Source organism: Sinocyclocheilus anshuiensis, unplaced genomic scaffold, assembly GCF_001515605.1.
Source record: "Sinocyclocheilus anshuiensis isolate Anshui unplaced genomic scaffold, SAMN03320099.WGS_v1.1 scaffold387, whole genome shotgun sequence".
In the NCBI taxonomy this organism is placed as follows: Eukaryota; Metazoa; Chordata; class Actinopteri; order Cypriniformes; family Cyprinidae; genus Sinocyclocheilus; species Sinocyclocheilus anshuiensis.
The window spans coordinates 866,243-883,500 of record NW_015549624.1 but is presented as its reverse complement, the minus strand read 5'-3'; the positions used below and the strand labels follow the sequence as shown (position 1 = coordinate 883,500).

Sequence of the window (17,258 nt, the reverse complement as noted above, 5' to 3'; positions counted from 1 at the left end):
GCCTATCTAGTGTTTATCTCTCTCAGTTCTTAAATTATTTTACAAATGATATTAAATGTTCTTTATATTGCTCTTTAGAGTGGAAAAACGTTCTTTAGATTGTGATTATGGTTATGGAAATAGCAATGTGATTAGTCTTAGTCTTAAATCATTTCCTATAGCCTATTTTATTTATATTTTTAGTTGTTTTAAAATGTTAGGTTTTATTAGTAACTAATCATTTAAATAATAATGTTACGGTTATTATTAGATCAAAAGTGTAAACTTTTTTTGTAGTATTAATGTAATTTAGATATTTGCATTTATCCAGTGTTCTCTGTGTTCAGTGCTGCCCCCTGCTGGAGTGAAGTGTTAGTTGTAGTGATGGGAAGTCCGGTTCTTTTCCGCGAACCGGTTCTTTCGGACAGTTCGTTTCAATGAACCGGTTAAAAAAAACGGTTCATCGGTTCTTTTAGGCCCTAATGTAATGACGTCATTCGCATATATATATATATATATATATATATATATATAATTTAAGCAGTTTAATATATATTAAAGCAAGAACAAAAAAAGCTTATTTTGGATCAATAAAAAATTCCCAGAGATGTTCTGTATGATTTTTATGAGGCTTCACCTTGTTCTTAGTTTATTGTTTGCGGCATACAAGCGACTTTATTGTCTTTCCCAGTGCAACGTTTGTAGTATCTTGTAAGGAAATGAGTTTGCCATAGATTGATATTGATCTTAGATATTATGCTTGAGCTTTTAAACTTAATTCTATAAATCTTCATGATGTTCTTAAAACCAGTAGTAACCACACAGAAGTTTGGCACTTTTATTTATAATCACAATTTCTGTGTTTTATCATATATTATTTTGGTTCTTTATGTGAAACCTATGGTCTGAGCATTGAGGCATATCTGAGGACATCTGATCATATTGTTCTTTATCCTCCTCGTGCGTGAACATGTGAGAAGGTCTTGCTTTTGTCTTCCATAACAGCAGTCTGTCATGCTTTCGCGAAACATCATCTAGAAGTCTAGAAGGACTCAGAGAGGCTTAAATATTAATACCAGTGTAAGATACCCAGAAACCTCATTCTGATTAGTCAGCTGTTGCACTTTCTGATAGTTGCTGCTGCCAGAAGCTTTATAGTCTGTTTTTCTATCCATCTATCCATCCATCCATCCATCCATCCATCCATGTTATGTAACTGATTCATTGAGTCGGGTATATTAAGGAAATTTAAATAGTAGGCATCTGAGTTTCCAACTTGCCAATAAACAAAGTGCATCATGAAGATCGATGACTGTTAGCAACAATGGCCGCCACTCCTTGTGCTCTTTAATCACTGGGTTGTACTACCTGCATCAATGGAACTTGGCCATTTGGCTGATAGACTCATTCCTTACAGCAGCCAAGTCTCATCAAGTCATTCATCGTGCTGTAAAACAGAATCAGGTTATTGGGGGAGAATATTGTAGAAACTTTAGTGGCTAATCCTAGTAAATACCTGTTTTGAGACACATTTTGTTTGCCATAAAATTTTTTTACCTGTCTTAATATATAGTTCATGCAAAAATCTTGTTTCCAAATCTGTGTGACTTTTATGTAAAACACAAAAGGAGATCTTTTGCAGAATCAACTCGATTCCAATTTAAATTTAAATCAGTTCAGATTCATTTTGGTATATTTCAGTTATGTCCTTTTTTCTTACATATTAAAGAAGTTCTCTCAACTTCTGTGATTATACAGACAATGTTTCAAATGGATTCAAACTCATTTTGTGAATTAATCATTAAAAGAACCAGTTCATAATAATCATTAATTTCAGAAATTGGTTACACTGGTCATGCATGTTGTAGCTATAGTTTTTCATTTACTGAAAATAAGCTGGTTTATTAGAGTTGTTTGTTCATGAATTGGAATACACTGGTCATTCTGGATGTTTTTGATTTATTAAAAAGAACTGGTTCATGAGAGTCATTTGTTCAGGAATCAAAATACACTGGTTGCGTTGCATGTTTCTGATTCACTAGCTCAAAAGTGTAATTTGTTCGTGAATCAGAATACACTGGCCCTGCTGTATGTTTCCGGTTTACTAAAAAATATCTGCTTTAATTGTGTCATTTGTTTGTGAATCGGAATACACTACTTGCGTGTTTCTGATTCACTAAAAAGAACTGGTTCATAAGAGTCATTTGTTTTTTAATCAGACTACACTGGTCACGTTGTATGTTTTTGATTCACTAAAAATAACTGATTCATAAGAGTCATTTGTTTTTTAATCAGACTACTCTGGTCACGTTGTATGTTTTGATTCACTAAAAAGAACTGATTCATAAGAGTCATTTGTTTTTTAATCGGACTACTCTGGTCACGTTGTATGTTTTGATTCACTAAAAAGAACTGGTTCATAAGAGTCATTTGTTTTTTAATCAGACTACACTGGTCACATTGTATGTTTCTTTTTGCATGCAGCCCTCCAGAACAACTCTAATACAAGGATGTTTTGTGCCGTTATTTTTACTGTACAGTCTTTTCATTCCATCTCATTCAATACAGACTGCAAATTCACATTCATAACTCAAGAAAAAAATATTTCTGTCACTGAGGCTGAAGATTCAATTCAGCACTACTAAAAATTAAATAATAAAAATACCATCAAATATTGCCGGATGACTTTTATCCGATCATGACGAGCTAAATTGTTTCAATGATCCATTTTTACATATATAAATATTTGTAGAGTGCAGGACTATTTAGTACGTTTGATTTGTAACAACGCAAGGAAGCAGTGAGAATGATTTTAGTAAATGCCAGCTGCTCTCGTACCTTTATATTATGTCTGTATGACGTGATTATAAGAAGTTATGAAGAAGCCATTTCTTTCTCCGAGCATGTAATGTCATTATTAGATATGTGGGCTTACGTTTCTGGTAATAATTTAACACCGGGTCATCTATCCTCTGTGTTAATAACTCGCAACTGTGGCCTTACCTCACATCTCACAGATTCAAGCCTCAATATTTCAAATTAATGAGCAATTAACAGTACTCAAAGACTAATGCGCATAAATCACAGGACTGTCTTGTGAGCTGCTCCACTGATTTGGGGGATGGATTTTTTTTTTTAGCATAAAGCTGGCTGGTGTTTGGGTAAACATCATAAAAGAGAGCTTAATCATTAGCTAATAAATCTGTCGGCTACAGTAAGTGTGGTGAGGTAAGAAAGGAGCCACAGATCTGGGAAGGGTCTTATAATGGTTTTTTTTTGGCGTTTCGTGCTACAGTGGGCCGACAGCTGTTGTCGTTCCCTGCGGTCATATTGCCAGGCCTCGTTTGGCGTGTTGTTTTTTGTGATGGGTAACACTTATCAAACACTGTGAAACCTAAGAGGCATTGTGTGCTAATACAAAAAGGTGTTGAAAAAGGAGGAGCTCAGGTGTTGATCCACGTGCAGTCATGCAGTGTGAATGCAAAACCGTTGTTTAACGTTTCAGAGCACATGCTTTGGCTTATCGACACATTATTTGATATGCTTTTATTATTTTTAGAATTTAAAATAGAGTACCTCAAAGGTGCTATACACTACCTTTCATAAGTTTTGGGAATTTAATAGTAGTAAATTAATACTTATATTCAACAGGGACACTTTAATTTAATCAAAAGTGACAGTAAAACATTTATAATGTTACTTAAGATTTCAAAAATTTTATTTCAAATAAATGCTGTTTCTTAGAATTTTCTAGTCATCAAAGAACCCTAAAAAAAATAAGCATTTCAACATTAATAATAAGAGATATTTTCTGAGCAGCAAATCAGCATATTAGAATGATTTCTGAAGGGTCATGCGCACTGAAGACTGGAGTAATGATGCTGAATAAATTAATAATTTTTAAAAAAATATATTAAAATAAAAATTGTAATATTTAATAATATTACTGGTTTTATTGTATTTTTGATCAAATAAATGCAGCATTGGTGACAATAAGAGTTTTTTTTTTTAAGTTTTAAAAATCAAAACTTCATTTTACTTAATTTTCATCAAAATCATTTTACTTTTTTAAAATAAAATAAAAAAATCGAACTCCAAACTTTTAAACCGTAATGAAATAGATATTTTTTTTTTACATTATGCCAAAAATCATCCTAATGCCCGTCAGATATCACTAAAATAGGGAAAATTTGCTCACAGAAAACGTGGGTAAAAATTTTTTAAGCTAGATGTTGTTACAATTCATTTCTTGAACGTTTTATAATGGAACCTCAATTGTCTTTTAAATGTGTGTTCAGTGAAAAGTGATTTTCTTTTCTTTTTTTTTTTTTCATCTTAGGACTGCACCTGCTTTACCCGCAAGGAAATTCTTCGGTGAGTATAAACCTTTTTGGCATTCTCTGATTCGTTTTGGTAAATAACTCCGTAGAATTCAATGGAATGGTGTAAACGGTGTAATTTGTTTTAAAAAAAGTCCAATATGAATACGAAAACCCTTTCATGATCATTGTGGGCAGAATTTTTAAGTGAACTCTCCCTTTTGCATCTATTGTGTTATGCTCTACCAGTTCATTCAACTCTACTGCACTCCACTGGCTCTTACCAACCATGTCTAAGATCTATAAATCTCTCTCGCCCCATTCATACAACTAATTTTTCCCCTGTCAGCAGTTCAGCTCCAGTGATATTCATCCATGCTCATTCATACAGACCAGTCTGCATTTAACAGTCCGCTGGCTTCATTAGTATTCCATTCACAGGCTGTGCACCATTTGTTTGAGTGAAATTCATACACTTGCTCTGATGAGACCTGAGATCTAATAAAGAGAACCTGACCATTATAAAGGTTCTTTTTATGGGAATTGTCCTTTATGTGAGCCACCATTTATGCAAATCAACCGATTCCTAAACTCAAATCTAAAGCTCTGTTCCAAAACCTGCTTTGCATGAACAAATGCCTTTTAAGGAACCTCATAAGTGACTGATGTGGATGACTTTACATCAACAGCAAGACAAATATTGGGTAAAACTTGGGTAGTCCACTTTTTTCTCGACTTCGCTTCGTCATTTGGAACGCTCTATGTAGGCATCAACTCTTGTGTGTCACTGTAAATAAATTAATGTAGAACACATGAGATTAGCTTACAACCCTCTACATTGCGAGTAAATCACTCGCATATGTGACTAATACATATATATATATATATATATATATATACATATATTAGTATTTCAGTCTGGCGAGTAAACACAAAAATATACTAGCCAATGGCGATTCAATTGCCAAGGTGTCCGTTGAGGGTTGGCTTAGCTGACAGTATCTTTCCTTGAAAATATTGAGCAAAATTGTCAATTTTTAATCAGATTGAACTTTTTTGTCTCTACTTTTCAGTATTGAATAAAAATATAAATCAAATATATGTTATATAAAAGTATATTTTAGTTCAAATGTCTTTAAGCTTTTGTCATTTGGAATGCTCTACAGAGGCAGCAACTCACGATTGATTTGAATTAGCATGTGGCTATGCTAACTTTGTGATTTTAATGAGATTTTAAATGAGATTGAACTTGTTATTGCTAGTTTTCACTATAGACCAAATATAAATGGCTAACAGTGTGTTATTCCAATTTTTAATTAAATTGAACATTGTATTGATATTTTTCAATATTCGGCTCACGATTGATTTAAGCTGTTAGACATGTAGCTAAGCTAAGTGTAGCTGCATTTCTATTGCCCTTCAAATTGTTCAAATTGAAATTGAGAATTGAAAATACGCCCGTTAGAAACATCAGTTTCGCAAAAACTTCAATATATCGTAAAAAAACTTCCATATATCGCAAAAAAACTTCCATATATGGCTGTGATATACGTAAACTTACCAACATCTGTCACCATGACTTATTGCGAGAGGAAGAAATGACATTTTAGTCGCATAACATCGGTTAATGGAAACTGCGTAATTTCGCAAGTTTTTTATCGACATTTATAAAATATCGCAAAAGTTTTGCGCAAATCTGTAATGGAAACGCACCTACTGTGATAGCAAGCATAAAAATACATAGTACGCATATTAAGGAAAAGCATTTTTAATTAAATTTAACTTTATCTCTTTTACAGAGTTCTAATCTCAAATTACATCTTTGATTATAAGAATATGATATCCTGCCTTCTACCAACAAACAAACCCACAGGAAGCATTTTTGAATCAGAAGCCAGTGTTCTTAGGCGAGAAACATTGGTCCTGCTAAACAAGGGAGAGAGAGATTACATCCCATCCAGCCGAGATTTACAGCCTCGCTCTGTCTGCAAGAATGTGATTCCTTTCTTGCTTTTTTGTGGCTCTATCAGAATCTCTCCCTGACAGGCCGTGCAGCAAGCAGCAAAGCGTGTAATTGTCTTTAGCCACCAACACGACATTGCCTCGGTTGTAAGCCGTTGGTATATACTTATATAACACTGTTCTGTTGGCCCAATGCAGCAGCGCTCAGTGTAGCTGTACTAATCGGCTTTCAATCAGAAAGGATTGTTCGTACAATTAATCAGCATGAGCTTCAGGCTAAAACTAGAGTCCATCACTCAATTTCTCTGCCAGCCTCAATTAGACAATGTGGCTGCCCTCCAAAACCAGAATTTTCTGTACGTAGCTTGTAAGTTCTGTTAGTTTTTGATTAAAATAATTTATAGCATATATAAATCTTTGTTTATATTGTTAAATATGATCTAATCATAATTATTTAGCATATAAACAAAGTAAACAATGGCAACAGGATAGTTAAACAGTAGATTAAATGCTTCACTGCACAGCGACTGCAGTGAGTACACACACTGTAGTTAAAATGTGGATCAATCAAATATAATACTTTTAAACTTTACTATTAAATAGTCTAATCATGTTGTTTATGAGGCAAGTTTTATGTCACCATGGCCGCTGATGTTGTATCGAATGGAATTATTCGTCATAAAGCAACTGCAGCAACTGTAGCTTGATCTGAATTACAATTAGAGGCTGTTCACACTGAACATGTTTTTGTCTTCCATTGCTCTTCTTTTCCATTGTTGTTATATGTAAACATGCACTAGATGGATGAGTTTATCCATTGCGCTTACATCTCACATTTTTTGTAGCATCTTGCACTGAACATTGTTCTTAAAATGTGGTGATCAATTTTTGTTTTTATTCCACTTTCCTGCGTCTTGTGCCCCTGAGGTAAATTATTTGAGGTAAATTATCTGAAATTTGTTTAGTCTGGATTCAAACTCTTTTCTGTTTGGAGTTTTTCTTTTTTTGTATTTACTTTTTTCTTTAGTAGCTCTGTAAACACAAATAGGCTCAGTCACAGTTATTGACTCAGTCGTATTTTACAGCGCAGCTTAAGCAGGCCAGCCATTAGTTACAGCTAATAAGAATCCTTGCAATGGTGCTTTTATCTAGCATCCAGTGCTGCTTTGGTGCATTATATACACAAAACCACAGAGATCTCTTTATTTTTATAGCTATATGTACATAAAGTGACATTACATGTACATTTTTGTATATTGGACTCTTAATATGTACAATTTCAACATATTAACATGATCCACAGCGAAAATAAAACTTTAGAGATTGACAAATCTTTTTGAATACCACTGCATATAACTGAGCTGCTCAGACACAGTGCCATAACATGACTCCAATTTATCAGATAATGATTGAGAAACGTTCAAGAAACTTTCCAGATTTAATTAGTTATAATGTCAAATTAGGTAAATGCATAAACTGTGTTAAATGAATGTGATGGCATTAAACATTTAGGGCCAGATTTACCAAACCGGGCAAATTAGCGTTAGAGCGCAATTCCATAAAAGCACCAATGGGAGGGTGATTTTTCTGACAATGCGCAGATTTTTCATCTTGTAAGAAGGGGCATAATAGGTCCCATTTAAAGAACACAGACCTATAATGACCAGCGTAATCTACCAAGAGCAGCGCAAATTACCGGCTGCTTTAAGACATGCTTTTTTTTGGGCGTTAAATAATGGGCACAAATACCAGTAATTTGACAAGCGCAAACGTTAGTAAATCGCGTTATGAAAGAACACAGACGCAACATCTCATTTACATATCGACCAACGCAATATACCAAGCGCAAATTTGTGTTGTCGCAAATAAGCGGAGCCGATGCTCATCATGTGCGGGTGATCTACTTATGACACACAGGCACAAAATAGTTAAAGACACGCTTTTTTGGGCGTTTGATGAGCGCAAACGTTAGTAAATCGCATTGCGTGATTCATTTTAATACTCTCCTCCCATAAATTTTGCGTCTGAAAGGGAAACTCCTACAAATGCATATTCAGTAGGGTGAGGTGCAAAAATAAATGTCCACGCCTTTTCAATGCTAATTCTTCACTGCACGTCTTTAGTAAATCCTGACAGTACTATTTTAATGCCAAAAGACGGTTTGCACTGATGCAAGCTATTAGTAAATCTGGCCCTCAATCTCATTTATCATAAATATAATAAAATCAACCTATTCCATAAATTCACTATTCTATAAACATCAATTTTTATATATTTGTACAAAATTTCGAAGTTAAATGATTAATGTTAAATTGTTAAGTTTTGGTAATTTTTCTACAATTTCACCATCTCATAAAAATTAACTTAATATTCAAACAAACTACTTATGAAGCCATGTTTAAAGTTCATATGTGAAAGGGTTTGCATTGAGATGATCATGTACTAGAACAAATAAGAAATCCCAACGTGATCTTATCATTTTTTTTTTTTTTTACGAATTAGTTATTTTGTATGAATTAGTACAATTTGATTCATACAAAAATGTATGATTTCTATAAAAATTTAACTTGAATCTTAACCCCTAAATCTAACTCTTAGTGGGGCGTGATCATTGTTCGAAAATGTATGAATGCGATAATTCAAGAATGTGTTGAAATACCTACAAACACACTAACAAGATATGAATTGCATTGCTATAACTGGTTCTTAATGTTAAATGATAAATCCTTTAAAACAATCTTTGTGTTCCTAAGATGCTTCTAGAATGTTCTTTGAATGTTTGAAACCGAGACTTTCTGTGTAAACACTGTTACCTGCATTTCTCTCACAGCGTAGGATCGCTTTTCAAACCTTACGAAAGACCTGGAACCCAATCCCTTGATTAGGCGCAGACTTGCAAAGTGTCACATCAGGTCTGGTTCATTCCTGTCCACGATAACATAAAGAAATAAAGCCTTGTGCTTGTTATTCGACCTGGCTGTTATCCATTCCCTATGTGCATTAGGTATAAATAAAACAAATTGCCTGCTTTCTGTTCTAATAGGATTGACGTATTGCTCTCGGGTTTCAGGATATGCTGTTAATCGCTGTCGTTTGAAGATCAAGTGTCTACTTTAAGAAATGAAAAGCAGATACAGGAGAAAGGGGTACAGTGTCAGTTTACAGTCAAACAACCCAATTACGGTAATACAGAAGCCCAACAACAGGCTCTGATTGGCTGAGCTGTAACTATAGTGTACTTCCCCCAGTCTGACTCACAGACAGGACATTTCCAGTGCTGTATATATGTCTTATATTTTCTGTCTGTCATATTGCCGTGTAGGAAATTTAGTAGGTATCTTCCTACTTTGCAGTGTTTTTCACTCATGACTCAGCCTTTAGATTGTATGGAGCTGGTATGAAAGTATCAGTGTTTTGATGTTTGAATTACTGACTATGACCTATTGATTATGGGAAATATGGGTTTTCTTTAATCATCAGCAACACGATGCCACTTGTCCCTACCACAGTGTTTCTCTTGATGTTACTTGCATGTTACCCAATGCATTCCATCTTCTATTCCAGTATCATCACCATCTCTTACCAAACTGTCTGGCTGCGCTAAATACATCGCTCTCACTTCAGCTTAGAGTGTATTATATTCAATCCAGTGGCCGTTTTTGGGCATTATGTATGATGTGAGATTGATAGATTGGCCGATGACCCCTCATGATGATTGCTCTGGTGTGTAAAGCTTGAAAGGATAATAAGATATGATTCAGGATGCTGCTCTGCATCATGTACGAATGATTTACTGCTGTTTTCTTGGCCATGTCTGTCCGAGTCCCTGGTTGTGGACATAGTGACAGTTAAATGAGATTTTATTGCCATTCTGATAGACATTTATGGGGATGCTCTTCTATAATGCAGTCTTTAAAAACATGCGCATTGCAGGCTTTAAAAACACCTATACAGAATAAGATGAATAAGAATCAAAAGGTGGATTTTCATAAATAGGAGACATTTGGTGACTTGTTGTTTTTTTTAAGTGCAAATCTCATGGGTTTTTTTTTTCTTTTGAGACCTATTAGGTTCTGTATGTTATATAAACTATTAACAACGTTAACACTTAACATGTTGCAGTCTCCTGAACTGTATCCAACATTTAAAATTATACAGTGTTGCTAATATTTCTAATTACTAATTTTATTTAAAGTTAACTTAAAGGAGTAGTTCATCCAAACATGAAAATCTGCTGAAAATATACTCACCCTCATTACTCAAAGATGTAGATGAGTTTGTTTCTTCATCAGATTTGGAGAAATGTGTCATTCCATCACTTGCTCACCTGCAGTGAATGGGTGCCGTCAGAATGAGAGTCCAAACAGCTGATAAAAACATCACAATAATCCACAAGTAATCCACACAACTCCAGTCTATCCATTAACATAATGTGAAGCAAAAATCTGCATGTTTGTAAGACATAAATGCATCATTAAGATTTTCTTTTTTAACTTCAAACCATTGCTTCTGGTTTCTGAATAGTCCTCTATTAATAATATTGCTTTCTCCAGTGAAAAAAAGTAATCTGAATCAGGAGAGAAATATGCACAGATCAGTCACAATTTACATGTGAAAACAGTCCAAATCAGTGGATTTTGAGGACAACAGGAGATGGACTTTTTCACTGGAAGAGGCATGATTATGGATTATGGACTCTGGAATTTGGCCAGAAGTGACAGTTTAAAGTTAAATGGTATCTTAATAATGGGCTTTTTCAGTGTTTCAGAACCTTTTTTGTTCCCTGTTAATGGAAAATCCCTTATGATATTACCCAGAATTCCTTCTCTAAGGGTATTTTGCTGAGATCACATGAGCAGCTGGTGAAAATCTTCCTGTTGGTCGGTGCTGGTTGGTATTGTGGCTGTAATACCCATCTAATGATGAAAGGCCTCAGTTATCATAATGAAACCCATCCTACGGTCTCTTGGTGACTCATGATGGGTCATGGACTTTCCTGTGAAAGTGAATAAGCCTCACTGTGATGTGTAGGTGCCCTTAGGTGAAGAAACATCCTCCTGTCATATCAACATATAGTGACACATAGCCGAGGTACTGACAAGTTGTTGCCCTTCTAAACTGCAATCAGAGAAACTACAATGAATTCTCTTGATGCACAGTATCTGTGTTGACTTCTCATGTATGTAAAAATCTATGTGTTTATTAACTGGGCTGAAGCATAACATAGAGGCTGCGTCCATGCAAGGGGTTAATGAGATGTTTAATGCATTACTTTCTAATGGCCATTATAGGCTCCGCTTATTCTTCAGCAATGAACCATTACTGGCTTTTATCTCATGTCCCTAGAGCGCTTTTCAACCCTCTGCTTCCATTACCCATTCACTGGGTGCTTTAATGCACCGTTATGCTTTGAAATAAACTGCAAAATATTCCACATAAAAATTAGCTTGTTGGTGTTAAAACACATGGGTCTCTGGATACCATACTAGAGCTACTACTGCTGGTCAAGTGAAATAAAATATTATACCCTTCTCTCTCTAACAATGCATCATTGATCTGAATGGGATTGTTGGTGCTTATAGCACTTACTTGTGCAACAGCTAGAGTGCTGTGGGTGGTTGCTAGTGCATTGCCATGTCACTAAGGTGTTTTGAGTGGTTTAATGTGTTGCTGTGTGGTTGCTAAGATATTTTGAATATTTTGAGTGTTGTTGTGTGATCATTAAGGAGTTCTAGGTGTTTTAGTGCATCCATATGTGGTATCTAAGGTGTGCTTGGTGTTTTAGTGTGTCCGTATGTGGTATCTAAGGTGTTCTGGGTGTTTTAGTGTGTCCATATGTGGTATCTAAGGTGTGCTTGGTGTTTTAGTGCATCCGTATGTGGTATCTAAGGTGTACTTGGTGTTTTAGTGTGTCCGTATGTGGTATCTAAGGTGTTCTGGGTGTTTTAGTGTGTCCATATGTGGTATCTAAGGTGTGCTGGGTGTTTTAGTGCATCCATATGTGGTATCTAAGGTGTGCTGGGTGTTTTAGTGTGTCCGTATGTGGTATCTAAGGTGTTCTGGGTGATTTAGTGTGTCCGTATGTGGTATCTAAGGTGTTGAACTATTCAAAATATCTTAGCAACCACATAGCAACACGCTAAACCATTTAGAACACCTTAGATACCACATAAGAACATACTAAAAAAACAGAACACCTTAGAGACCACACGCCAACACTCAAACCATTCAAATCATCCTAACAACCACACAGCAACACGCTAAACCATTCAAAACACCTTGAAAACAACACAGAAACATTCTAAACAACTCATAACACCTTAACAACCACTTAGCAACATGTTAAACCACTCCGAATACCCCAGCAACCCACTAAATCATTCAGAACACCTCAGTAACCGAATACCAAAATACCTAGCAACTAAGAACACCTTAGCAACAAATTAAGACTCTAAACTATTCAGAACACCTTCAGTACAGCATAGCAACACACCTAAACAGTCAGAACACCTTAGCAACCAAAAAAACACACTAAACCTCTAAGAACACCTTAGCAACCACATAGAGACACTCTTAACCATTTCAAACACCTTAGGTACCACACATGAACACACTAAAACACCCAGAACACTTTAGCGACCACATGGCAGCACTCAAACCATTCAAAACACCTTGACAACCAGACAGCAACATGATAAACCACTCAGAATACCTCAGTAACCACACAGTAACACTCAATCATTCAAAACATATATAACAACACCATAAACCACTTAGAACACCTTACCAAGCACACAGTAGAGTACCATGCTAAACCACTCAGCAACCACATAGTAGCACACTAAAATGCTCAGAACACCTTAGCAACCACACAGCAACTCTCAAACCATTCAAATCATCTTAACAAACCTTTTTGGTATCTTAGCAACCCTGCTACTGCATAGCAACGCTCTAAACCATTTACATGAAGTGTTGTTGTGTGGTCACTAAGGCATTATAAGGTGTCCTGGGTTCTGTCCATATGTGGTTGCTAAGGTGTTTTGAGTGTTTTTGAGTGTTGCTATGTAGTATCTAATGTGTTCTGAATGGTTTAGTGTTTCTGTATGATTGCTAAGGTGTTCTGAGTGTTTAAGTGTGTTACTATGATGTTGCTGATGTATCTTGAGAGGTTTATCATGTTACTATGTGCTTTGGTAAAGTGTTTTGAGTGGTTTAGAGTGTTTTTATACATGTTATATACAATGATTTAGAGTGTTGCTTTGTGGTTGCTACGGTGATCTGAGAGTGTTTTTGTGTGTTGCTTGTGGTAACTGAGGTGTTCTGAGTGGTTTAACATGTTGCTATGGTGTTCTGAGTGGTTTAAAGTGTTGTAATGTAGTTGCTAAGGTGGTCTTAGTTTCTAGGTATGTTGCTATGTGGCTACTGAGGTGTTCTGAGTGGTTTATCATGTTGCTGTGTGGTCGTCAAGGAGTTTTGAATGCCACTGTGCCACTGTGTGGTCACTAAGGTGTTCTGGGTGTTTAGGGTGTTCTTATGTGGTTACTGAGGTGTTCTGAATGTTTTAGTGTGTTGCTATGTGGTTGCTAAGGTATTCTGAGTAGTGTACCATGTTGCTAAGTGGTTTCTAATGTGTTATGAGTTGTTTAGAATGTTGTTTTGTGGTTGACAAGGTGTTTTGTATGGTTTGAGTGTTGTTGTGTGCTCACTAAGGTAGGTGTTTTAGTCTGTTCATATGTGGTATCTGAGGTGTTCTAAATGGTTACAAGTGTTGCTAAGGTATTCTTAGTGTTTTAGTGTGTTGCTATGTGGTTGCAGAGGTATTCTGAGTAGTGTACCATGTTGCTAAGTGGTTTCTAATGTGTTATGAGTTGTTTAGAATGTTGTTTTGTGGTTGACAAGGTGTTTTGTATGGTTTGAGTGTTGTTGTGTGCTCACTAAGGTACGTGTTTTAGTCTGTTCATATGTGGTATCTGAGGTGTTCTAAATGGTTACTAGTGTTGCTAAGGTATTCTTAGTGTTTTAGTGTGTTGCTATGTGGTTGCAGAGGTATTCTGAGTAATGTAACATGTGGCTAAGTGGTTGCTAGGGTGTTATGGGTTTTTTAGAATGTTGTTTTTTGGTTGACAAGGTGTTTTAAATGGTTTGAGTGTTGTTGTGTGCTCACTAAGGTGTTCTGGGTGTTTTAGTGTGTTCATATGTGGTATGTAAGTGTTCTAAATGGCTTAGCGTGTTGCTATGTGGTTGCTAAGATATTATTCTGAATGGTTTAAGGTGTTTCTGTGTTGTTGCTGAGATGTCCTATGATATGTGGTTGCTATGGTGTTCTGAGTGTTTAGGTGTGTTGCTATGTGGTTATTAATGTGTTTTGAATGTTTAGATGTGTTGCCATGTGGTTGCTGAGCTGTTTTGAGTGTTTATGTATGTTGCCATGTGGTTGTTAAGGTATTTTGAGTGTTTAGGTGTGTTGCCATGTGGTTGCTGAGGTTTTTCGAGTGTTTAGGTATGTTGCCTTGTTGTTGCTGAGGTGTTTTGAGTGTTTAGGTGCTAAGGTGGTTGCTAGTTGGTTGCATTCTATTAGTATAGGAGTTCTTCCTTCAGTCTAAGTTTATGGGAATTTTTGGCTGTTTTATTGTTCACCATACACAATTGTACATCTGATGGATTAGAAAAGTAACGGCATGAATCTCTCCTCCACATTATTTGCGGTTTCAGTCATGTACTTTCTTTATGGCGCACTCAAGTATATAATGCACAGCTTACCTGAATTATGTCTACATCTTGAGTTTTGTTTTGTCAAACAGCTTGCAAACCTTATTTGCATGAGAACTCTTACTTCCGATGGCTCGTTCAGAGATGTTGTTTTTAATTTCTATAGTTCCGAGCTGTCATCTAGTGTTTCGTAAGTACTTCCAGCTCTTACATAAGATGCGTCAGCCCGGTTTGATTCATGTGGATGGATTGTCCCTCTGCAATGACACTGAGATTGGTTTTGATAACAGGGCCAGTGGAGCACGAGAAACAAAATGGACAATCACTGGCAAACCTAATGGAGTCTTGTACTTTATCACCTTCATAAAACACTCCGTTTCTCCTGTTCCCCACACGCACCCGCACAATCCGCCTGGCTGTTATGCAAGGTTAGCGTAGGGTTATCGGCAATCGTTATGAATTGGCTCGTATTTCTTTGCATCCTGATTGGATGCCTGTGGTGCAACATGAGATTTGTCTCTTTTCTTGTAACTACGGCAGGTACAAGGTACAGTATGTAGTACTGTACAATCGTCAATACTAGAAATATTTCCACAGCCTCGGCTAATAACATGTCTAGCAAAGTTTTTTTTTTTCTGAAAACATATTATCATGTGTCATAATATAAATATAATGGGCTGCAGTTATTGTAATGTGTGTGTTTGTTATTAACGTTTGCAAGCTTAAGCAATCCCTAATCGCATGTTTAATCACCTCAGTGTAGTTTACTACAGTACACTAATATGAAACTTTTTTTACAGTCATGAATGGAGATGTGCTTTTTTTCTTGCAATAGGAGATGTGCTTCTTTTTTTCTTGCAATAGGTCACTTTAGCTGTCTATGATAATTGTGATGGCGCCGACAATGATGGCTGCCTCCGTGGCGTGCTCCGCAGTTTCTATTTTTTATTTTTGTATTTATTTTTATTTTTTATTATCTGTGTTTTTTGTTCTGTCACTGTCATTCTGTTACACTGTGGAAGCTTCTGTCACGAAAACAAATTCCTTGTATGTGTAAACATACCTGGCAATAAAGCTCATTCTGATTCTGATTCTGATTCTGATGTTTACTTAAAACATTACATAACATTGGAGAGCCTTTATCTCTTTATAGATTTTGTTTCTTGTAGCAGTATACTGTGATATGACCTTTTTTGTTTTCTGGTTTGTTTGTTTGAGTTTTTTGTTGAACTTGCTTTTTGTTTAATTTCGTTTCTACTTTGTTTTTATTTTGCTTGGTCTTTAGCAAACAAAAAAGCTGAAAAATGTGTGTTTTTTTTTTTTACTTGTATAGGGCTGTCAGTGCAAAATATTAAATGTTTTCTTTCCCCACACAAAGCTTCATCCACTTTCTATATCGTCCTGTGTCCCTGTGGTCCTGATTTTTACTGAACATCTGCTATCATCTCTCTGCAAGTTTTTTTTTTTTTTATATTACTGCTGCAAAGGCCTATTACAGTGTCCGCTTTCCTCTGTCTTGTTGCCATGCTCAGAATGAGTCATCAGTTCACGTTTGCTGCCAAGCTTCCAAAACTCTTTGTGCAGAACAAATAGAAAAGCAGCTTTGTGAAATCTGCCTGCTTAGTCAAGAGCATTACTAATTAGGGTTGCAAAAAGGTGGAAAATTTCCAGTAAATTTCAGAAATATTCCAGAAATTTTGGAAACATTCCAGGATTTTTTGGAATATTCCAGGGCTTTTTGGAAAGTTTCTGGATATTTTCCACCCCTTTGCAACCCTATTACTAATTCCTCTTATACTGGGTGCTTATATATAATGAGTTAGTGTAATTAACAATTGAGTTTGACAGAATGTGTGAAATGCATTTAGTTTTTACCATTGAGGTGATTTCAGGATTAAATATAAACCAATGCTGAAGGAAACTAAACGTTGTTTCTTGTACCTTGTCAACTTGCCTTTTGCGTTAGTTTTTATTTTATTTATTTATTTATTTATTTGTTTGTTTATTTTTGCTGTCATTGCATCAACAAAGAAACAAAACAATAAATTGTTTGTTTGTTTTTGTTCTGTTTTTGTTTTTGTATTTTGCCATTTCATCACCAAACAAAATATAAACATTTTCTTTTCATGTTGTTTTTGTTTTGTTTTGTTTTCATTAGTTTTTTTTTTCTTTTGTGTTAATAGATTATAATTCCTCCCCAAATATTTCATCTTAACTTGTTATTTGACCAGGGATAAGGTAGTTAATTAAAACTGAAACCTTAATAAAAATGTTACTTAAAATAAAATA

The 17,258-nt window shown here is 35.5% G+C and overlaps 1 protein-coding gene across 1 annotated transcript in view; it reads left to right on the top strand.

Moving 5' to 3' along the window:
- The window catches only part of LOC107659500 (calcium and integrin-binding family member 2-like), a 32,588-nt gene that overhangs the window by 6,218 nt on the left and 9,112 nt on the right, over window positions 1–17,258 (top strand). The window contains exon 3 of the mRNA XM_016448462.1: window positions 4,319–4,353. Coding sequence (XP_016303948.1) covers window positions 4,319–4,353 — 35 coding nt within the window. The remainder of the gene's footprint in view (window positions 1–4,318; window positions 4,354–17,258) is intronic.